We start from the raw sequence: 23,602 nt of genomic DNA on the forward strand, positions 1-23,602 counted from the left end.
ATATGTAAGAGATCAAAATCCATAAATGTACATTTTGAATTACCTAAGTAGTTCCAAAATTTGCTTCTGTTCCACTCAGTCACTGTTGTATTATAATTTACTTTTTATCACCAACTTTATATACATATCATCAACACCCATGGCCACCAGGCTGCCAATTCCTGGTCAGGGCAATGGCTTTTGCTGCCTTCACACTCCTGCTGAGCAAATGAGCTACATTCCCCAGCTGCTTAGCAAACACTGTTCACATGCAGTGAGGGGAGGGCCTCAGCAGAAGGAGCCAGCTGGCAAACACTCTGCCAAGGGGCAGCTTCCCTTTGCCTCTGCCTTTAATTAAGAGATGGCAATGGGCCCATCACCATGCAGGAGCAGAGAGGCCCAATGACCTCTATTAGAGCAGGGCAATCGCAGGCAGTAATGCCAGCTGGCAAATGCACGAGCCCTGGAAAGCTCTGCCACCTGTGTCTGGCCAAGAGCCATCCAATAAGATGGTGGTGTCATTCTGAAGGTTCAAAATGAGCTCTGGAAACCTATCAGGACCCCTACCTCAGTACATGCTATAAAAGCTCATTATCCTTTTCCTTTCTCCCCACCCCCCACCCCGAGTGTGTTAAAAAAAAAAAAAAAAAAACGTTCAGGTATTTTATTGGTATGCTCAATAATTTAGCTTGGCAAAAAAGTTCTGTGAATATTTTCAGTGTAAAAAGAAAAACACTGACCAAGAGAAGTTAATAACTTCCCCAAAATAATGTACTAGATGAAAGTTTTGCTGCTTTTAATGAATGTGAGTGGACAAGTTGCTATTCATTTTTTGAGACTATATACAGAAATATTTTCCCAAGTTATTTTTTTCTTATATTGAGTTATGCAGATAATAGAATGTATTAATACAGCATCAAATGTAAGATATTAAATGTAAAACTAAATTTTCATGAAATAAGGATAATTTAAAAATTGAACTATAAAGAAAATAATTCCACATGGATAAAATTCACTAGAAGGAATATTAAGAGAAAAGGACTCTCCCCACCACTTGTTGAAAAACTCTGCTTAAAGAAAAAAGAGAAAAAGATGATAAATCCTTGTTTTTATTGAGTATTATGCATATGAGATTCATGTACATGCTGGTAAGTAATAGTAAAAAAAAATAAAGGTAAATCTTAAGGGTTAGAATAGGGTAATTTCATTAGAAACTAAAAAGAAAACCAGACATTGATCCAACTAGTTGCTTCAGGGGTAAGAACAACTAACTATATAGAGAAAGAACAATTTGTCAAATTTTATTCTTCTTGCTGTTAAGCTTTATTTCATCTACAATGTACATTAAAATATAGAGTTTGGGTGCATTAGGTTTTTAATTTTTTTATAAATCCTTTTAAAATTTATCTTTAAAAAGTAGTCTCAATACTCAATTTGGGGCTTGAACTCACCACCCCAAGTTCAAGAGTTGTGGGCTCTACCAAGTGAGCCAGCCAGCCAATAACCCTGGTGCGTCATTATTTTTAAATGCCATTATGCATTTTAACTTTTTAAAAAATCAACCTCAATTACAATGAATATAACTCAATGAATATAACTTACCAAAAATCAGTATATATATATATATATAAAACAGCTTTTCGTTAGTATGCAGTAATAAAATTTACAAAAAACGAATAAAGAATGTAAGCCTTAATTTAACAAATTATTTTTTTGGATATAGCATGTGTTTAGATTGTAGACCTCTAGAATTTACAATGCAATGTAGACTACTACTCCCAGAGAAAACAAGAATCAGTGAGCAATATTAATATCAATACATTTTACTTGATTTGTCTTCTTTTTTTTACAATAAATACTCTAAACCATATCTCACTATGTTGTTTTTTAAGATTTTACTTTTAAATAATCTCTATACCCAACATAGGTCTTGAACTCACAACCCCAAGATCAAGATTTGCATGCTCCACTGGCTGAGCCGGCCAGGTGCCCTTATACCAAAATAGTTTGGTCTCATAGGCATTCTCATAAGACGTTCTTAGTAAATATTATATTTGATAATACATTATTTATGAAATATAAGTATCTTCACTTATGTTCTCTAATGATCTAATAGGTATTTGTAATGCCACCAGCAAGTCACTCCTAGGATAACTATGTAATCCTTCGAAAGTAATAATTTACTGTTTACCTATTGATAAAAACAATATAAGAATACTGTACAGTATTCAAAACCTAGAAAGGATATGAAGACATCTCCATTATTCTTCTTCCACCCCCAACACTAGGGTTTATTGTCATTATCTTTACACAGGTAATTGTTAAAATGAATAAAAGAAACATTTAAAAAATCTCTATAATACTATGTATTAGTTTAATGCATTTCAATGTATTTACCTATATTCTTTCATCTACACATATACACAGAATGTTGAATTTTTAAGTAACTCTCATTAATAGAATGTAAGTATTTTTTTCCTGATATTTTTGCATTAGTATAAGGAGAACCATTTATTCCCTCTCTCTTTACCAATGCCCTAGCTTGGACAATTTCTTTGAGATTGCAAAGTAAGTCTTTAACTTCTTCCTACTCCCGTCACTATTCCTTCTAAGAGAAGTGATGGCTCTGTGAGTTTAGGGAAAGCAATTGAGTATGTGCGGCTGAGTCCTTTCCTTTTCTTTTGGGATCTTCTTCTGTGCATGTGTTTGTGATCTTTTCTACCCCTACTTTGATAGAATACACACTCCTGAGTCAGAGTTTCCTACCCACCAGTGAGAGTCTGGTTTGAGTTCATTTCTATTTTTAATAACCTTTACTAGAAGTCAGGTTGTTCTAAGTAATGTATGCCACTCAGATCCAGACTGTATAAAAATAAAAGTAATATAGGTGTGGGAAGTGTAGGAAAACACTTATGATGATACATATCCAAGCTCTATACTATAGATCCAGTTTAGAAATTTAGGTTGACCTTTATTTTCCATCTGTATTATTTCCTTATCAATGGCTCACTTGGTTATGGATTCAGAAAAGAGGAAGAGGAATAACTATTGCCTTTAGACTATTATGGCAAAACACGCAAGAATGGACCCAAGATACAACTCAGGGAAGAAGAAATTGAGAACATGTAGGAAATGTGAAGCATACATTTCTGATTTTGTGCCCTCAAATTTTAAAATAAAGTTTATAATATGGTATTAGGTTTTTATATGCATTTAAAAATTATACTTTATATTCACATCGTATCTAACCATACCTCCTTAAAAGCACAGGAATTATGCAGGGTTAATGGCTATAACCCTATGTGTTTTTCCTTGCGGTACACTGCAGTGACTGCTGAAGGTCAAGAACTTAAGTGTTTACAACACTTTCAAAATGTCCTATGACTTCATCTTTTAATGCTGTGAAACCTAGTTAAGCTGATGTTAGACTACATGGCAGTAGTCCGGCAGCATAAACTATTTGGCACCAGAAGAACACAAAGAGTGCTCCCTATACATTTCTAACCTCCATAATCATGACTGTAGAATCAATTGTCATTGATTTACACATAAAATTGCAACATGCTTTTCTAAAAATTGGATAATTGTGGTCGCTAAACTGAAAAAAAGAAGAAAGGACTTTCTTTATTCTATTACTCTCACCTTTTCAAAATATTTGATTTCATACTCCAGGATGATTCCATTTGGACGATCTGGCTCTTGCCAAGACAAAGAGATGCTGTTTTTTGCAATCTTCCCCTTTTTCACATTGGTAACTGGAGATGGAGCTGCAAAATAGTGCAAATAAAGAGGAACATGATTAACAGAGCCCTGAAATTACAATGAGCTATATGTCGTATAACTACCATTAACAATTAAACAAGAACTACCTAAACAATTAAATTTTCTTTTAACCTGAAAACGATTTTACTTTCTCTATATAATAGAAAGTTTTACAGATTGTAAAATGTTTTGCAAATATAAATCAAGTATCCTGAAAATTTTCTTAAAACTGTATTCCCAGGGCACCTGCCTTGGCTGGGGTCATGATCCCAGAGTCCTGGGATCATCCCATCATGCTCTCTGCTCAGCAGAGAGTATACTTCTCCCTCTTCCTCTCCCTGCCACTCTGCCTACTTGAGCTCTCTCTCTGTCAAATAAATAAATAAAATCTAAACAAAACAAAACAAGCAAAACCCATTTTATAGTCACAAAGAGTCTTAATTTTACATTTTCTCTATAAAGTTAAGAAAGATAGATGAAGTATCTTAATTATCTTATATAACAAAGACATTCCTGATGAACTTATATATCTTCCACATTTCTAAAATTCATTAACCTTGCATAATATATATCCCATTGTACTAACACACGTGATTATCAATACTATATTTTCATAAAATTAATGCTTTTTAATAATTTTTTAATCATGTGGGTCCTAAAATCATTAATAAATCATATGTTAAATATAATGGGGATTGCCTTCAAAAATAAGTTATTAAACTTGTGATATTTCTTGAAAATAGTAGCAGATAAAATAAACATTTTCCTAATCTAATAAATTTTTTCTCTAAGATAAGGAACAAGAAAAGGATACCCACTTCCACAACTTTTATTAAATATCATATTAGAAGTCCTAGTCATAGAAATTAGGCAAGAAAAAGAAATAAAAGACATCCAAATTAGAAAAAAAAAAGTGTCACTTTTTGCAGATAACATACCATATATAGAAAAAGCTAAAGACTCTACCAAAAAAAAACCTACCAAAATTAATAAATTATTTTATTCAAGTTGCAGGATACAAAATTAATATACAGAAATTTTTTGTGTTTCTATACATTAATAGTGAACTCTCAGAAAGATAAATTAAGAGAAAAATCACATTTGCAATTACATTAAAAAGGATATTTAGGAATAAATTTAACCAAAGAGGTGAAAAACTTATATTCTGAAAACTATAAGATACTGAGGAAATAAATTGAAGACAACATAAATGAATGGAAAGATGTGTTATACTCATGGGTTGGAGGAATTAATATTTTAAAAATGTCCATACCACCCTAAGAAATCTACATATTCAATGAAATCCCTACCGATTTTATTTCTTATAGAACTATAACTAATAATCCTAAAATGTGTACAATCACAAAATACCCCAAATAGCCAAAGCAGTCTTGAAAAAAAAGTAACAAGCTAGGAGTATCACACTACTTGATTTCACACTGTATTACAAAGCTGCAGTGTTCAGAATAGCATGATATTGGAAGAAAAACAGACACATAGATCTATGGAATAGAATAGAAAGTCCAGATATCAACTCACTCGTATATGGCCAATTGATTTATGATAAGAGAAGGAAGAAGATACAATGGGGAAAGAACAATCTTTTCAATAAATAATGTTCAGAAAACTGGACAGCCACAGTTGAAAGGATAAAACTTGACCATTATATTATTCACATAAATTAACTAAAATGAATTAAAGATTTAAATATAAGATTTAAAACATAAAATAAAACATAAGCAGTAATATCTTTGACACGAATCTTAGTGGTAATTTTTTAGATACGTCTCTCCTGGTAAAAGCAACAAAAGCAAAAATGTAAAAAAAAAGGGGGGGGGACTGCATAAAATTAAAAATCTTTGCACAGTAAAGGAGACCATCAACAAAAATGAAAAGGCAACCTCCTTAATAAGAGAAGATATTTGCAAACTGTATATCCAATAAGGGGTTGATAACCAAAATATATAAAGAATTCACACAATTCAATAACAAAAATATACTGTGATTAAAAAAAATGAGCAGAGGAACTAAATAAACATTTTATCAAAGAAGACAGTCAACAGGCATATGAAAAGATGCTCAATATCACTAATCATCAGAGAAATACAAATCAAAACCACAATAAGACACTGTCTCACACCTGTCAGAATGCCTATTATCAGAAAGACAAGGAATAACAAGTGTTGGCAAGGATGTGAAAAAGAAAGGGAACACTGGTGTACTGTTGGTGGATATGTTGGTGAAGCTGCTATGAAAAGAAAATGAAGATTCCTCAAGAGATTGCAAAAAGTACTACCATTAGATCTAGTAATTCCCTTTATGGGTATTTACCCAAAAATATGAAAATTCCAATTTGAAAAGATACATGTACCCCTATGTTCTTTGCATCATCATTTACAATAGCAACCAAATTGTCCATTAATAGATGACTATATATCAAAGATGTTGTATATACTTATGTGATATATATGGTATATATACATGTGTATGTGAAATATATGGTATATATACATGTGAGTATAATATGTGTATTTTACTCAGCCATAAAAAATGAAATCTTGTGACAACGAGGATGGATCTAAACAGTAGTATACTAGGTGACTTTTTAAAAAGATTTCATTTAATTTTTCATGAGAGACACACAGAGAGAGAGGAAGAGACATAGGCAGAGAGAGAAGCAGGCTCCATGCAGGGAACCTGATGTGGGACTCAATCCTGGGACTCCAGGATCATGCCCTGGGCCGAATGCAGACGCTCAACCGCTGGGACACCCAGGCGTCCCAAGTTGACTTGTCAGTTGTCATTTGTGACAATGTAGATGGACTTAAAAGGTAGGATACTAAGTGAAGTAAGTGTGACAAAGAAAGGCAAATACTATATGATTTCACTTATGTGTGGAGCTTAAAAAAAACAAACTAATAAAACAGAAACAGACTCACAGATGCAGAAAATCAAAGAGTGGTTGCCAGAGTAGAGGGATGAGGAGACAGGTGAACTGGTGAAAAGGATTAAGATATATCAACTTACAGTTATGAAAGAAATAAGCTATGGGGATGTAATGTACAGCATAGGGAATATTGCAACAATTTCACGTGGTGACAGATAATTTGGCCTATTGTGGTGATCATTCTGTAATATATAACAAAATATTGACTCACTATCTTGTGCACCTGAAACTAATTTAATATTGCATATCAGTTATAGTTTAATAAAAAAGGAACATTTTCCTTCATTTCCATTTCCTCCAAATATTTTATTAGAACTAACAATTACTTATGGTGTTCAATGCTGTCTGTCAGTGCCTATTGAATGAATTTCCGATTAAAATAGAAAAAAAATCTATGCTATTTTAATATCTGGATTCCAAACATATGGATATTTGATTCAACAACCATTTTGTCAATCTGTAGAGATTTGTATAGATTCTGGGTTTGATAACACAGATATATGTTGACTAATATTCTTCTTGATGTAGATTATTTTTGCCAATATTTAAAATATTTTACTTATTCATGAGAGACACAGAGAGAGATAAAGAGAGAGAGAGAGGCAGAGATACAGGCAGAGGGAGAAACAGGCTCCTTTCAGGAAGCCCCATGTGGGACTTGATCCCAGGACTGACTCCAGGATCACATCCTGGGTCGAAAGCAGATGCTCAACTGCTGAGCCATCCAGGCGTCCCTATTTTTTGGCATTTTTAGCTTTGATAGGACATAGGAGAGATCATCATGGACTAATGGATGGTGTGTGTGTGTGTGTGTGTGTGTGTGTGTGTGTGTGTATGGAGAGAGAGAGAGAGAGAGACATCATGTATAATACATATTATATAATGCATATGTGTATAATGAACATAAATAAGGTAGAAAAGATCTCAGCAATAGTAAAGAGTGTCTAACCAATGAATAGTGGATAGCCCTGTCTGAACACTATTAAACATCCAATGAGATTAAAATTATATATTAAATATATGCAATTTATATATTATATAGTGTAAATATATAACGAATAACATTATATAATTTATTCAGTCAAGAGTAGAAGACAAATCCAGAATTGCATAGAAGGATCAACATCGTCTGGCACCCTGCATCGTTTCTTACTTCACCTCCTGCTAGCTCCTCTGCCCCAGCGTTCTGTTCTTAGAACACTTCAGACATACTTCTGCCAAAGAACTCTGCACTTGGCATTCCGTCATTCAGAGGTGCTTCCACCCTGACTTCTCTAGAGCTAGTTGCCTATCCTGTAGTTTTCTCACCGAGACCTTTCCTGTCCATTCTATGACTGAAGTAACCAATGCCCACTCTTCCCCCTCTTTCACCTTGCTCTCTGCTCCTTTAGGGCTTTATTTTTCTTCTTAGCTCTTGCACTTGCACTAGCTGATATACATATCTGAATTGTAGATTTGCTTTTTTTCAATCCTCTCAAGTAGAATGCAATTTTTATGACAACAGGATAGTGTTTATTTTATTCACTGCTAAATTCCTAGACCTAGAACAACAATGCCTGGGACAAAGGAGGGTCCAATAAATATGTATAGGTAAACCACTGGTAAAAATCAAAGTAATATAAACAAAACCTTTTAAAAGGTTTATTGTAAACCTTTTAAAATAAAAATTACTTTACTATGTCAACAAAATTAACCATGAAACTCAAGGGTGAAGTATGTCTTTCAATAAAATGAAAATAAATGAAAACAGATACGACCTGTAGGAGAGAAAAATTAGCTATCTAGTGTTTTGTAAACCCATATAGGGCGATAATGACTTTGGTACTTCATTGTGTACTTTTATTCTTTCAATCACAGAGCTCTGTGATACTCAGGTTCAGAGGGTTCATATGTTTAGCTTTATCTTGTTTTCTTAAACATGTCCAGTTCCTCAGAATTTTCTGCAATGCTACAGAACACACAGTGTGCATATAAAACCAAATTGTCTAAAAGTACCTCTGAAATTGCATTTTGTTTACTGCCATGGAAATTATAATTGACTGGTAGTTCTCACAGTTGTATTGTGGCAAGGTTCAGAGTCCTTATCGATTTCCTCAGGAAGGAAAAGTCATGCCATATTTGCCACTATGGACAAAGCATCCAGAAGATATGGAAACAAGAAAGAGCAGACTATGGGCCCCCGAGTTCATCACAGTATTTATAGCAAAGTCACAAATATACTCTAATAGGAACAGTAACAAGTTAATGGTAGTGTCATTTTTCTATTCATAAATTGAATATAACATGTATACTCCATTTAGTAGGAATTAATTTGGTTTAGCTCATTGCTATAAAAAATTACCAGAAAATTACTTGGCATCTAGAAATTTAATAAATATTTGCTGAATGGATGCATGAATGAATGAATGGGAAATACATACATCATCATGTATCATTCAAAACTGAGTTTGTCTCATCTAAGGTGCATATAGTAGGATCTTATTATTTGGGGATTTGGGTTTTATTTTAAAACTTAATTATTTGGGGCACCCGGGTGGCTCAGTCGGTTCAGTGTCTGCTTTCAGCTCAGGGCAGGATCCTGGAGTCCCAGGATCCAGCCCTGCATGGTCTGCTCCTTGGCTTCCTGCTCAGCAGGGAGTCTGCTGGTCCCTCTCTCCCTGCCCCTTCCCGTACTAGTGCTCTCTCTCAAATAAATAAATGAAATCTTTTAAAAATCTTAATTCTTTAATAAAATAATTATTTCAAAGTGAAGCCGTCAAATAAATATTAGCGTAGATATAAGCGGTCTGAAGCAGAATACGTTGTTATTTACTTACATCCATGAAGTTAAACAGAAATTGTGTGGCTTTCAAAGACTGCTTGATTTAAAAACAAAAACAAAAACAACAACAAAAAAACATTGTTTTTCAAACTCGGTTTTCTCAGAGGCTAAACAGTATTCTTTAAAGCTTGGTCGGAATGGGAAGAGAAGACCATACTCAGGTTAGAACCGTTGAGGAATAAATTCCTCTGTGATGAGACCATCTCTGCCTCAAATGGGTAAAGCTGATGAAAGTGGGGACACTGACAGCTCCTGGGGGCATGATGCACAAATTGTGAATGGCAGCACTTTACTTTTGCATAGTATTTTATAGATATCATGCATATTAAAACAATTGTGACCAGATTTGTCAGCATCAAGAGCATGTTTAATTATCCTAGTTATCTTCCCCACTGATACTTTTGTTCTACCCACTTAACCTTTTATTAAGTTAGCCTGGGACAAAATAAGAATGATGACTTAGAGCGTTTCTGCCTGTGAAATGTTGTTGATTGATGTTAAATGATACAACTATTACTGACATAGGGTAGGAAGCACAAAAATACTAAAGGCATCAAATTGTGATTAGAACAAAAAATTTACATAAATTCTTAACTTCACATGTTGGATCTGTGGAAACATTCCAAATTGTGCATTACAGCTTCTATAGTGAAGAGGACCTTTAAGTACTGGTATGGTAAACATGATACTGATCCTTCAGGCTAGTAATAGTTTCTATTACAGGCTAATGTTTTTGTCTGTTTGCTTAATTTTTTTAGTTTAAAATAGTTTTACATTTATATAAATATTATAAAGAGAGTATAAGAAGTTCCCATATACGCACACCTAGTGTTTCCTTGTATAAGATATCAGGAATATCTTACAGCAGTATATATAGTACATCTGTCACAATTAGTGAACACATTGGCACATTATTATAACTAAAGTCCATACTTTATTCAGATTTCCTTGTTTTTTACCTATTACCCTTTTTCTGTTGCAATATTCCATCCAGTATACCATATTACACAATATAGTCATCATGTCCCCTTAGGATCCTCTTGGTGGTAATACTTCCTCAGACTTTGTCTGATTTTGTGCTTTTGGGGTTTTTGAGGTATACTGGTCAAGTATTAGACTATTTCTCAATTGTTATTGATTTTACGTTTTTCCCATATGACTAGACCGAGGTTATGAGTTTTTTTGGAGAAACACTACAAGCGTAAAGCTCCATTTCATTGCATCATATTAAAGATACATAATATCAGCATATCATCACTATTAGGTTAACCTTGATCGCCCAACTGCAGTACTTTATCAGTTAATCAGTTTTCTCCACTGTAAAATTATTCTTCTTTTCCAATTTTCTGCACTGTAATCTCTGGAAGGAAGTCACTCTGTGCAACCTGCACTTAAGGAGTGGGGAGTTACATTCTACTTCCTTAAGGTTGGAGTATTTGCATAAATTATTTGGAATTCTTCTGCACAGATTTGCCCATTCTTCCTTATTTGTTTTTTCTTGTTTGTTTAATCATGTATTTACATTAATATGGACACAGATTTTTTATACTTTGGTATAAAATCGGATGCTTTATTTTGTTAACTAAAATTGTCAAAGCTTTGACCATTGATTAGTCTTTCAGTTAGCTCCTATGTTTCTTTGGCATACCCTTATCATTGTGGGTTTGATAGTTTTCTTTTTTTTCCCTATAGTTTTTTGTTTTATTTTGTTTTGGTTTTAGTTTCTGGCACTACCAAATCAGATGCTCCAGGCTCCTCTTGCTTATTTACTGTCTACTTCTAGAATCAGTCTTTTCCCTTAGGAGCACTGGCTTCTTTTATTGGAGAACATTTTTAGAAGCCAATTTCTGAATGTGTTCCTTCCTACTGGGGTGTCATTGCTTCTCCTTTCAGGTAACAGAACTAGGAAATAAATGTGTTTACATCAATTTGTGTATATCTATATCTATCTATCTGCACACACACAAACACACACACACACACACATATATTAAGCTAAACGTGAATACATACTGATGTTACCAACTCTAATCAGTTGCAACACAGGTCAGGTAGCAATGGAGTGAAATGAGTAAGAGGGAAAGGGAAGGAGAGGAAGGAAGGACAAGGTGGCAGAGGGCATAAATTGATAGGGAATGAGGACATTCAAGCTTCCACACTACTTATCTGTAACCTTGCACTCCCACATTTGTTCCCACCATCTGCCATTCATTTACTTAATTGTTCAATGCCAGTATATATGTCTAGTGGTTAAAGAATTGCTAATCCATTTTCTGACTTATTGATAATGATATAATATAAAAAATCTCTAACATCTCAGCAGCTCAGGCAATGATATACAAAACTTTGCTATTATTGTAAAGCAGCATGCCATCTAGCTCTTCAAAAATACAGAAATCTAGTTTAAGACATGCTGTCTCCACATAGGAAAGAGTGACATGACATGCATAGCTTTGAAGTCAAACAAAATTGGCTTCTAATCCTTTGGCAGCCAACCATTTTCTAGCTGTGTGGCCCTGTTTAGGTTACTTAATCTCTGTAAAGGTCCTTTTTATATTTAACTAGTAAGAGTGATTCAATCATCTTTTTGTAAGGTTGAAATATGATTCCATATGCATAATGCCAGGTATATAGTGGGTACCAAATAAAGACTGTTTGTAATAATATCAGTTGTAAAATAGCAGACAATTGTTTAAGACTTCAATAATAAATTCTCCATAATTCTATAAGCTTTTCAACATGTATCAATCAAAATTCTTTGTAGCTTCTTTTCTGAATGTGTCACTATTCTAAATATTCTAAATGTTCTAAATGTTTGCCTCCAAAAGGCAAAGTACATATAGAGATAAGATGTTTTATATTCTATGTCTGGTGAATTTCATGAATCTATAGTAATGAATAGTTATAGGTAAACTTCCTTGATAGTCATAGATTTTTTTATTGCACTAAAAGGTGTTGAATTTTTAAGTGTTAAAATGATTAATAGCTCATTTAGTATTGAATGTCTCTAAAAATGGCTTTAAAAGAGAATGATGAAGGGGCGACTGGGTGGCTCAGTGGTTGACCGTCTGCCTTCGGCTCAGGTCATGATCCCAGGGTCTTGGGATCCAGTCCTGCATTGGGCTCCCTGCAGGGAGCCTGCTTCTCCCTCTGTCTATGCCTCTGCCACTCTCTTTCTGTGTCTCCCATGAATAAATAAATAAAATCTTAAAAAAAGAGAATTATGAAAACATAAAACTTAATTGTGTTAAATGAAATAAGAAAATACCATTTATCAGTCATTCTAACCAATGCTATTTGTGTAGACAAATTATAGATAGGATCACGTGTTGATTACTTGTATTTAAAATATATCTCAATAAATAAATAAATAAATAAATAAATAAATAAATAAATAAACTCCATGCACATGACTTATTTCCCTATGTTTTGGGTCTTAACGCTTTGTGAAAAATAAACAAGACGACATTGAAATCCTCAGTCTGTGACAGTCCATGAATGTGTTAAAATTTCTTCAGATGGCACTTCTTTTACTTTCCTACAAAAGTCCCCTCACATGAATAATGTATTAGTTTATTTGCACACAAGTTTTAAAATATACAACTATCCATGATTTGATTCCCAGGTCAAAGTTTGACCAGGTGGATTGTCACTATCTGCCAGCTGGAAATCACTACTGTCTCTGCCATGCACAATTCATCATATTTAGGAGCTTCTTGTTATCCAGGTAGGTCTGGGCCAGTTTTCACTAAAAGTACAGATTATTAGGTTTCTTTCCAGGAAATTCTGACTCAGGTTGTCAGACTTGGACCAAGGACTCCCTGTTTTTAATAAAGACTCTCTGATTGAATCATTTTACCAGTGGAAGTTGGAAATTACTAAAGGTAAAGTGTGCTAGGGTTAGTTATTCTTTTAACAAACTTATATGAACTTAGAAAACTGAAGTTAGAGACTGGATAAGTATTGATGATTTTTGAGCTGCTGTTGCCTTAAACTTCAGCTCCCTATTATTGACTGTTATATTCTGATCTCTGTTACCATATATATTTGTCTTTCTTCATTTGGGTATTATTTCTTCTTATATTTGATATTTTCCTAATCCGTTATCATTTGGTGTAAACTGATTTGTTTGTTCATTTACACATATTCTGGTTTAGTCCAACTAGAGTGCAATCTCCATAAAATCTGAAAATTCTTTGTGTCTGTTTCATTGTAACCTGATTAGTCATTAGAACAGACTCTGAATGATATTAGATCCTTACAGTCTTTGGCAAGTAAGAATGGAAATGGGCAATGATCTTCTTTCTGTTACAGTGGATCCATTTGCATTTTCTAGAGTGTTAAATAAATAAAGTCATACTATATGTATTCTTTTTTTTGACTGGCTTATGAAAGAACCCAAGGAAACTGTTGGGAGAAGTGGAAATGCTCACTATCTTGTTTGTGGTGATGTTTCATAGGTGTATACATACATTAAAACTTATCAAATTGTGCATTCTCTGTGCAGTCTATGGTACATCAATTTTATAGCAATAAGTCTCCTAGAGTGTACATATTTGTGTCTGTGTATGTTTGTGTCTGTGTATGTTTGAAACACAACTTCTTATATCTCATATCTGCTTCCATCCTTGTGCACATACCATGTTCTTTCGCCTAACTAGTCTCTGTTTCAAATCTTCTATGCCTCCAGTAATTTCTTATGAGAATGGGTAATTATTTATTTTTTCCTTATGTAGACTGAAATAAATAGTATGAAAATTAATGACTAGGGATCTCTGGGTGGCCAGCGGTTTAGCGCCTGCCTTTGCCCAGGGCGCGATCCTGGAGACCCGGGATCGAATCCCATGTCAGGCTCCCGGTGCATGGAGCCTGCTTCTCCCTCTGCCTATGCCTCTGCCTCTCTCTCTCTCTCTCTCTCTCTCTCTCTCTGTGACTATCATAAATAAATAAAAATTAAAAAAAAAGAAAATTAATGACTAAAATCTCTCTCAATGGACTTGATTTTTTTCCTTTGTATTGCACCATACTTTAGTGGTTCAATATAAAAGAAAGTTGTAGATGTAAAATAAGTTATAAGAGATTCATAAAATCAATTTTAATAAAACTAAATGGTAAATTTTTCAATAAATTCATGAGAAATAGAATGAAGGTAAAATGAAATAGGAAGAACACTAGAAGTCTAGCTAATCACTGGGACAAACTGACACCATATTATTTTCTATCCTCTTATCATGAGTAACTATAACTACTATCTGTTGAATTTGATTTATCCTGAAGTTAAATATACCAAGGCTATTTAATAATTCCTCTTTTATCCCAATCTTGCATTGGTGCTGTCTGTTGGACAGTGTTCCATTTCTACTTTCATAATTGGACGGGCACACTGCAAACACACTTAGAGCTCTCCCCCAAGTACCAAAATGCATCAAACTTAGTCTAGAGCATGTGAGTTAATATTTGGGTAGTGCTGAGAAAAATGCCTGCAAAGCGCAGAAACTACATCAGTTTTAGAGCTATAGAGTACACATCTATCATTTAAAGGTAAGAAAATAAGTCAAGAAACTACATTTTTAAAAAATAAGTAAGAAATGCAATTGAATAAAATTATAAACATATCTGAAGTTGTTAAAATGGAAAAGTATGGCAGATATTTTGAAATACATACACACTAAATATCATATATTTTGTATTTTAGAGAATAAATTATACATATACATATATACACAGTTATTCTATACTTAAGATCTACTTATCGTTACATTGTCATTTGATACCACTGACAAAAAAAAAAAAAAATTCTCAACACACCTGGTATCCATGCTCTCTTCTAAAGAAAGAGGGCATTTTAGCGGTTTCTTTCTCAAATAAAAATTCAATCTGCTCATTCAGACAAAACCTACAATCACTCCTTTTTAAGAGACTGCCACTGGATCTTTTGATATATGATCTTAGAGAGGTTTTGAAAGACCCTTCCACAAAAACCTAGCCTTAAATGTCACTAGTTCTAGAGAGATGATATCCTTTTTAATAAAAAGAACCTATGAACTAAGATGTCCCACTAGGTAGAGTGTATTTTTTCAGACTTTAAAATCATAAGATATTGAAAGTTAATTGTTTTCAGTAAGAAAGAAAAGGAACTTAATTGCAAAGAAGCAATTTTTGGCATGATTAGACTTAATAGTATAAAACCATATGCTTCAAATATCATTTTGAAGTCATATTCACAATGATGTTAATTAGAAAAGAAAATAGGAATAATAAAAACAGAGAAACTATGCACTAGCATTTATTGTCACCATTTTCCAAAACAATCATGCAAATTACAAAAACAAGTATTAAATATAACTATGTGTAAAATGACAACACGCCTCTGTCTGGATAACAAAATTAATTCCGCATCAAATAAATTATCATAGAATTTATTTTCCATTTATTGCTTATTACTCTCTAATAGAATTTTTAGTACACAAAGTGGCCTTCATGTCAATGATTATTTAATCTCAATAACTGCAGTACCCATTTTATGAGAAACAGAGTTTAAACAATTTTTACAGTACCCTTTTTAAATAAAATTAAGTTCTATCTAGTAAATAATGTGACACAGTAGAAAAACTTTAATCAACACAGTATTATTCAGTTACATTATATCCAAGGGAACATAGCCCTATATATAATTTTCAATATTAATTATCCATATTAAACTTCAATTAAAGATATGACATTTAGTTTCAGAGATGGATAAATAATAATTAAGTCAACACATTCTTATAACTCATGTTCTTTTTTCATAAAAAAATATTTTCTTATAAACACACATTATAAAAGGTCTTCACCACAGAATAATCCACCAACAGTAACAAAGAAATACAGTGGAAACTTCAATTCTTAATTACTTCAAGATTTTCACATTTTAAACTAGTCTGATCTACCATTTTAAGGAGCAAAATAAACACATCATAAATATAAATAACTCATGTTTTTCCCTTTATCTCTTCCCATTGGTCCTAATTTTATATAGCTATGCAAGCAATAAGAATTATTTAACAGGAACCATGATAATAAGCTATCATTTATTATTGATTGTTTATAAAAACAGATTAGGCTCCTAGTGTACCATTAAAGTTCAAGGCCATCACATCTTCTTTTCCTAAATATATTTTCTCTGAGGCCATTTGCCAAGACTCCTTTAAAATCTGAAATTGTGCCAGTAGAAACAAACAAACAAACAAAAAATTAAACTTTATGACTACAAAATAACCAGAGAGAACTGAGTGGTACTTATCAGCTGATTTAATAAGCATCCCAATCACAATATCTTTTAAATAGTATAATTTCTAGCAGTAACATGACAGCCTATAACTAGAAAAAAATAAAAGAGTAATGATTACAGTAAGTCAATGTTTTAAAGTCCAGGGAAAAGCCAAATCAATATATTCTGTTCCAAATTAGTAATGTTATCAGATATTTAATTCCCTGGCTCTTACCATGGGACTAATTTAAGGGAATCAAACTCACATATTCTCCAAGTTGTGGAAAACCTCAGCAATGCTCAAGTTGCATGTAAGCCCATTTTTTCCTCACAGTGATCACTAGAAATTTTGAAAGCCAACAAAATATAGCACTATACATTTGTCATCAAAAGTTCAAATGGCATAAGGTTCATCTTTTTGGATCTACTGCAACAGTGGTTTGTGTTCATATTTACCAAAAAACAAAAGTAAATAAATAAATACATATATACATAAATACATAAATGAATAAAATAGAGTGCAAAATTCTGGCTGTAAAATGCCCAGGATGATGCATTTTATAAAGTTGCACTTGATGACATATAATTGTGTCTACTCTGAGTTTCATAACAAGGAATGATTCAAAACAATTTTGTCCGCCATAACACATCTAGAAGAGAACATTCAAATGTGTGAGAGCTCTATATATGTGTGTATATACCATACTGATGAAACTGGAAAATTTTCTCCTGGAAAAAAGCCCCAAGATAAATCACAACCCTCACAACCATTAGTGGTACATCGATAATGACTGCTCTCCATTTGCTGCACCACAGATAAGATGGACTCTGGATTCTGGGAAATTTTGTGCATGGTAGACACAGCTCAGTCTTCTCCACCACTCAGAAATGCCCAGTTAAACTCTCAAATATTATCATGCAATTATCATACAAACAGACATAAATATCCTTTAATTTACATATATTTAAATATATATATATTTAATAGACTTTGATACTTAATGGAGAATAAATAACTTGCAAGGAGTTACAGTAGAACAAGCAGTGTCTGCACTCTAGAGTCACACCAGAGGGATGTTGGGATTTCATGTAAATCTCTCCTTTATTTGTCCCAGCACATTCCTTTCCCCAAAACTCAAGCCATCTACCTCTGTCTCTGTCACAGGGTCTTTTAAGAGGCTGCCATAGGGAAAAAGATTAGTACCAGAAATCCTCCATTAATCTTCTCTCTTCCTTCTTTCATATTATTACTGAAAAACTAATAGGTGTCAGAGACTAGTCACTTGGACTTCTGCAATCAACAACTCCACATATCCTGGCAAGTGATCATAAAACTGGGATGTTGGGATCCCTGGGTGGCGCAGCGGTTTGGCGCCTGCCTTTGGCCCAGGGCGCGATCCTGGAGATCCAGGATCGAATCCCACGTCGGGCTCCCGGTGCATGGAGCCTGCTTCTCTCTCTGCCTTTGTCTCTGCCTCTCTCTCTCTCTCTCTGTGTATGACTATCATAAATAAATAAAAATTAAAAAAAATAATAATAATAAAAAAGAATTAAAAAAAAACTGGGATGTTAAAAATAATTCATTTGGGAAAATATTATATACCACAGATGCAGAAAGTAAAACCATTCCTCTGAGATCTATTTACCTGCTTCCCAGACTATATAACTATATAACTCTTGAGTACAGTGAGTGGCTCCATTTGTCTTTGTATCCTCTGTAACTGGAAAGAGAACAAGCACATGGTAGGTGCTCAAGAAAAAAGAAAAAGATCCAATCAATTAAAAAGCCAATGAAACAGGAAACTGCTACAAGATATTTCTGATAGGTGGTAAAAATGTGATATTATCATTGAAAACAATGGAATCTTGGTTTTTCAAAATCTGTATGTAAGACTGTGACAAATGCCATTTTTACTTTTATGTTAGCTTTTATTTAGAATTCAAAAAGGAGTAAACCTGAAAGTGGCCTTCCAGACATTATAAGTTCGAATCTATCTGATGAATAAAAATGAAACAAGAATAACCAATTCTTGAATATGAGGGCAGGTGAAAATTACTAAGAATTGCAATAAATATAATTTTAATGTATTCTTCAAAGACATGCTTATACATAATTGACAGTTATAACATCATGTGTGTAAATGCTGAAAATAACCAGAGATAAGGAAGTGAAACAAGGCAGAGAAATTTGTGATACAGCAAAATCACTCAAAAATACTGGAAGCAAGGTTTATTTGCACCTGTTTATAGTGAGTGTTAATTAATAGAAGCAACAGTCATTAGATTGAATATATTCTGGTTGAGAATTATCTTCAGTAGCCCTAGATTGCTGTGTTGAGTTCTTTCAATCAAACCCTTCATCATTTTTCTTCATTCATTGCCATTAGTCCACTAATTTTCACTTCCTACTATTGCTGTTATATCTGCCTAGAACAAACTATATCTTAATTGTTGAGAAAATAGGTAAAAATATTATATAAATTCATAAATGTATATATAATATGTAATACACAAATACATATGTAAGTATATATGTGCACAAAAATACATATAAATATATGTAATGCATAAATATAAATACATTGAGTACATCTATACTTTCAGGACGAATAGCTCTTAAGCAGTGGAGTTAGAACTTAAACACAGATATGTCTGATTCTAAAGATAATTCACCTGCTGCCTCTATATAGAATGAAGCATTATTCTTCAAATTAATTTTACTAAGCATCTCATTATATATACTTATGCATGTATATTAAATGAACATAGATTATATGTATTGATATACTATATGTATGTCTGTATATATATGTATTTTATATATGCGCACACACATATAAAACAATTTCACCCACTTATTTCAAAGCATCATATGTAATTAAGTACCTAACCTAGACTGAAATAAAGAAATACTTGGTACAATTGAGTACTCAAATTCATTCTTTTTAGTTCACAAAAATACAACATGATACTTATTTTTAATATAGTTTTCTGTATTTTGGTGACCTTAAAAATGACATCAATAAACAAACACATTACTTGTTCTTAACATTAGAATACAGACATAAGGAAAAATTTAGGGAGGGCTTCATATTAAAAAGTAATATACATACAACAAAATATTCGAAGGCCCTAATTATTATACCCTTATTTGTTGAAACCAAGTCCTAAGACCATACTAATATCTTTGATATTTCCTTGGAATGTATTATGATAAATATAGTTTGGCCAGAATACAGGCATATAATTCTTGATTCCACTCACCCAGACAGCCAGATACACTTTAACCCAGCCCTGGCAAAAAATCCTATTGTATTAATTTCCTATTACTGCAACAACTACCACGTGCTTAGTGGCTAAAAAAGCCTACAAATGTATTCCTTTAAAGAGGTTAAAAGTCTAAAATAAAAATATTAATAGGGCTGCATTCCTTCTGAAGTTTTCAGAAGGACATTATTCACTGGCTTCTCCAGTGTCTTGAAGCTATTGGCATTTCATGTCTCTAGCCCCTTCTACCTTCCGAGCACACCACTCCAGCTTTGGGATCCACAGACATATCTTTCTCTAGCTCTTATTCTATTTCCACTTTTTTATAAGGAACTTTATAATTATATTGGGTCTACACTAATCATACAGGACAATCTATTAACCTTAAATCCTTAACTTTATCACATCCACAAAGCCTCTTTGTCATTTAAGGTAGCGTATTTAGAGATTTTAAGGACTAAGATATAAATATTTTGTAGGGCTATTATTCAATCTACCACATGTATATATATTCTGATTTTTGCCATATTTTGGGTTTAATTTATATCACTTTGTAGGCTGTGCCTTTCCACATAATAGTATGTTTTAAGGCAATATATTTGTGATCATGTCTCTATTATGGAACTGTTAATTGCACCTATCAAATTATATTTTATGTACATATTTCCAAACACTTTCCATAGGGTTATTTAAACACAGACCTTTAATATCCATTTACATTCATTTATGCAGCTTTTTTTTCCTCTTGAAAATTCATCTAATTCTCTTTGAAACATTACCAAATATTTTAAAAATACATTCCTTTGCTTCACCTCCAAATCACTTTTCCATTCATCATGGGCCTTCTACAGAAATTACTGCAATGTCCCATCAACTGTTTAAAAATTCTATTGGAATAAGAAAAAAAATTCCCCCTTGAATTAAATTGTAATCTTAAAACCAAATGATTACTAATTTTTGTTAAAACCCTGAAGAACCCAAACCAGGGCATGCTCTGTTCAGAAATAATTTATGTGAATTTCCCATTTCTTCTAGAAAATGCTTAAACCAGACACAATGCTTTATTAAGATATAGAAATTAAAATAAAGTATATAAATGGCACAACACAAAAAATAAGGGTCCCTATAATATCCCCCATTACCTCCCTTGTATGTAAATTGTGGTGTATGTAGGTAAAGGAATTTATCATTAAGGGCCAATATTACCTTACAAGGACCACATAAAAGGAAAGGCAAATCACTGGTAGTTTCCAAATCCTGACTAACACTTGGTCATAAAATAAATATACATCCTGGGCAAGTTCATGAACATTCAGGATGCTTTATTACCACATATTAAATCCCAACTTACTGCCATGGAGAATTTAAGAGTTGTGTCATAGGTATTTGGGATCAGTAGTCAATTTGTATCCACTCATAGAGGTCTCCCAGCACAGAGAGGAAGCAGCTGCATTGATTAGACCACTATGGACCAGGAATAATATTTGCTGCATTTAGATGAAGACATATGCTGAAGGCATAATAATCCTAATAGCATTGATCTGGTCTTTTTCATCTTCAAAGGATTTTTAGAGTGTAAAAGAAATTAAGAAGTCAAAACATTACAGACCTTGGTACCAATTCACATGACCATAAAGAGAGAGCTGGGATATCTAATCATATTGACAGATTCTAGAAATATTCTCAAGCATTTTTCTAGATGTAGAAAATTTTACTCTCTACTCTCTGAAAAGTTCTTATAGTTGCTAAAATCCTCAGATCAGAAAATAAAGAGCTTCCATTCCAGCTCTGCCACTATTTTACATTAGGAGCAAATCACTGAGCCTTTTTCTGTGTAAAATTAATGTGCTAGAGCAGAATATGTCTGTTATGTTCTCTGACACTTAAAAAAATTCTACAAGCATAGAAATGAAGCACTGGAAGGACAAAGAAAAGTTAATCTCGACTTGATCAGAGAAGCCCTGACACATGGTAATATGTCTTGACTATTAAATATCTGCATTAATGAAAAGTACATAATCTAAAAATATTTAAATATGTTTTTTTTCCCAACTCTTGAGTCCTAACCATTTATTATACTGTTATAATTAAATTAAAACATTTCCTCACCTGATGGTAGACACAGTAATATTCTCAATGGAGAAAGACAACGGCAATTAATTATGTAATAGTTGTATACAAGAACAAGTTCTATTTAGTGGTGAGACCAGCAGTTATAAGAGATAGGTCATTTTGGAAAGCTTCAACTTTTGAGGCAGAGTTGTTCTGATGAAATAGAACTGAGAAATTTGGAGGATCTCTACAAATAATTTTAACAAAATTGCTTGTATTCTACGGATATAGTATGGATATAGTATTTACTACTTGGAGAAATGTTTCTGTTTTCTGATCAATATTATCAAAATCTACTAATGTAGTGCTACAAACAAGCACCAAAAGGCGTGACACAAAAGTGTAATCAAAAGTGATATACAGCTTCTTGGAGGCACTTTCATGTTAAATCTATACCCTTTCTCTTCTATTATGAAACTCTTTTGTACTTAGAAAATTCAATGTTCTATTGACTTATTATTAAAACATTCCTACATAAAACGATGGAGGTATCGATAGGGTAATCCAAAGAATCTGATAAAACAAAGATGATTTGAAATCTCGCCATTTGCAGCAACATGGATGGAGTTGGAGGATATTATGGTAAGTGAGATAAGCCAATCAGAGAAAGACAATTATCATCCGATCTCACTCATGTGGAATTTAAGAAACAAAATAGAGGATGATAAGGGAAGAGAGGGAAAATAAAACACGACAAAATCAGAGAGGGAGACAAACCATAAGAGACAATCATAGCAAACAGACTGAAGGTTGCTGGAGGGGAGGGGAGTGGGAGGATGGGGTAACTGGATGAGGGGCATTAAGGAGAGAGGGCATGTGATATAATGAGCACTGGGTATTATATATGACTGATGAATCACTGACCTCTACCTCTGAAACCCATAATACATTATATCTTAATTAATTGAATTTAAAACAAATACAAAAATGATGATTATTTGGCACTGCATGTGTATCAGAAGTTCATTACTTTGAAACAAAAATTAAGTATTTCTTATTTCAAAATATGGACAAAATTCAGTAAAATATTCTTGGATTTAGCAGCACTGTAGCTATTTTTAAATGTACATATTTTAAACAGCCAAATCAGCATGAAACCATCTGAATATAGGAATTACAACAACCATAACTAACTTTGGCTATTTAGACATGAGATTATCTATCCATAACTAACTTGCACCTACTGGGACTTGGAGGGTTTAATGACTTTTTGATCAATTACATAATGCCTAAGGTTGTTTTTTCCCCATAATTTAGTACTCATCTCTTTTCTTTTTATCCTTTCATGAGTAAATGGTACCAGGCTTTTGATCTGTATATTTCCATCACAATAACATGGTAGGGGAGGAAAGAAATCTCTTTTTACAGTGTTCATTGCCAGGAATTTATGAATGATGTGCTAATTTTTGTAAGTATGCTTAAATACAGTGAAAGGGCCATTTCATGAAGATTTACATAAGATAAA

General features: G+C 33.1%; 1 protein-coding gene across 6 annotated transcripts in view; it reads right to left on the reverse strand.

Annotated features, from left to right (window-relative positions):
* Positions 1-23,602, reverse strand: part of EPHA5 (EPH receptor A5) — a 346,405-nt gene that overhangs the window by 93,860 nt on the left and 228,943 nt on the right. For all 6 annotated transcript variants that reach the window (XM_072775217.1, XM_072775223.1, XM_072775220.1 and 3 more), the window contains exon 6: positions 3,622-3,746. In XM_072775217.1, the coding sequence (XP_072631318.1) occupies positions 3,622-3,746 (125 nt within the window). The remainder of the gene's footprint in view (positions 1-3,621; positions 3,747-23,602) is intronic.

Source organism: Canis lupus, chromosome 14 (genome assembly GCF_048164855.1).
Source record: "Canis lupus baileyi chromosome 14, mCanLup2.hap1, whole genome shotgun sequence".
Taxonomy (NCBI): Eukaryota; Metazoa; Chordata; class Mammalia; order Carnivora; family Canidae; genus Canis; species Canis lupus.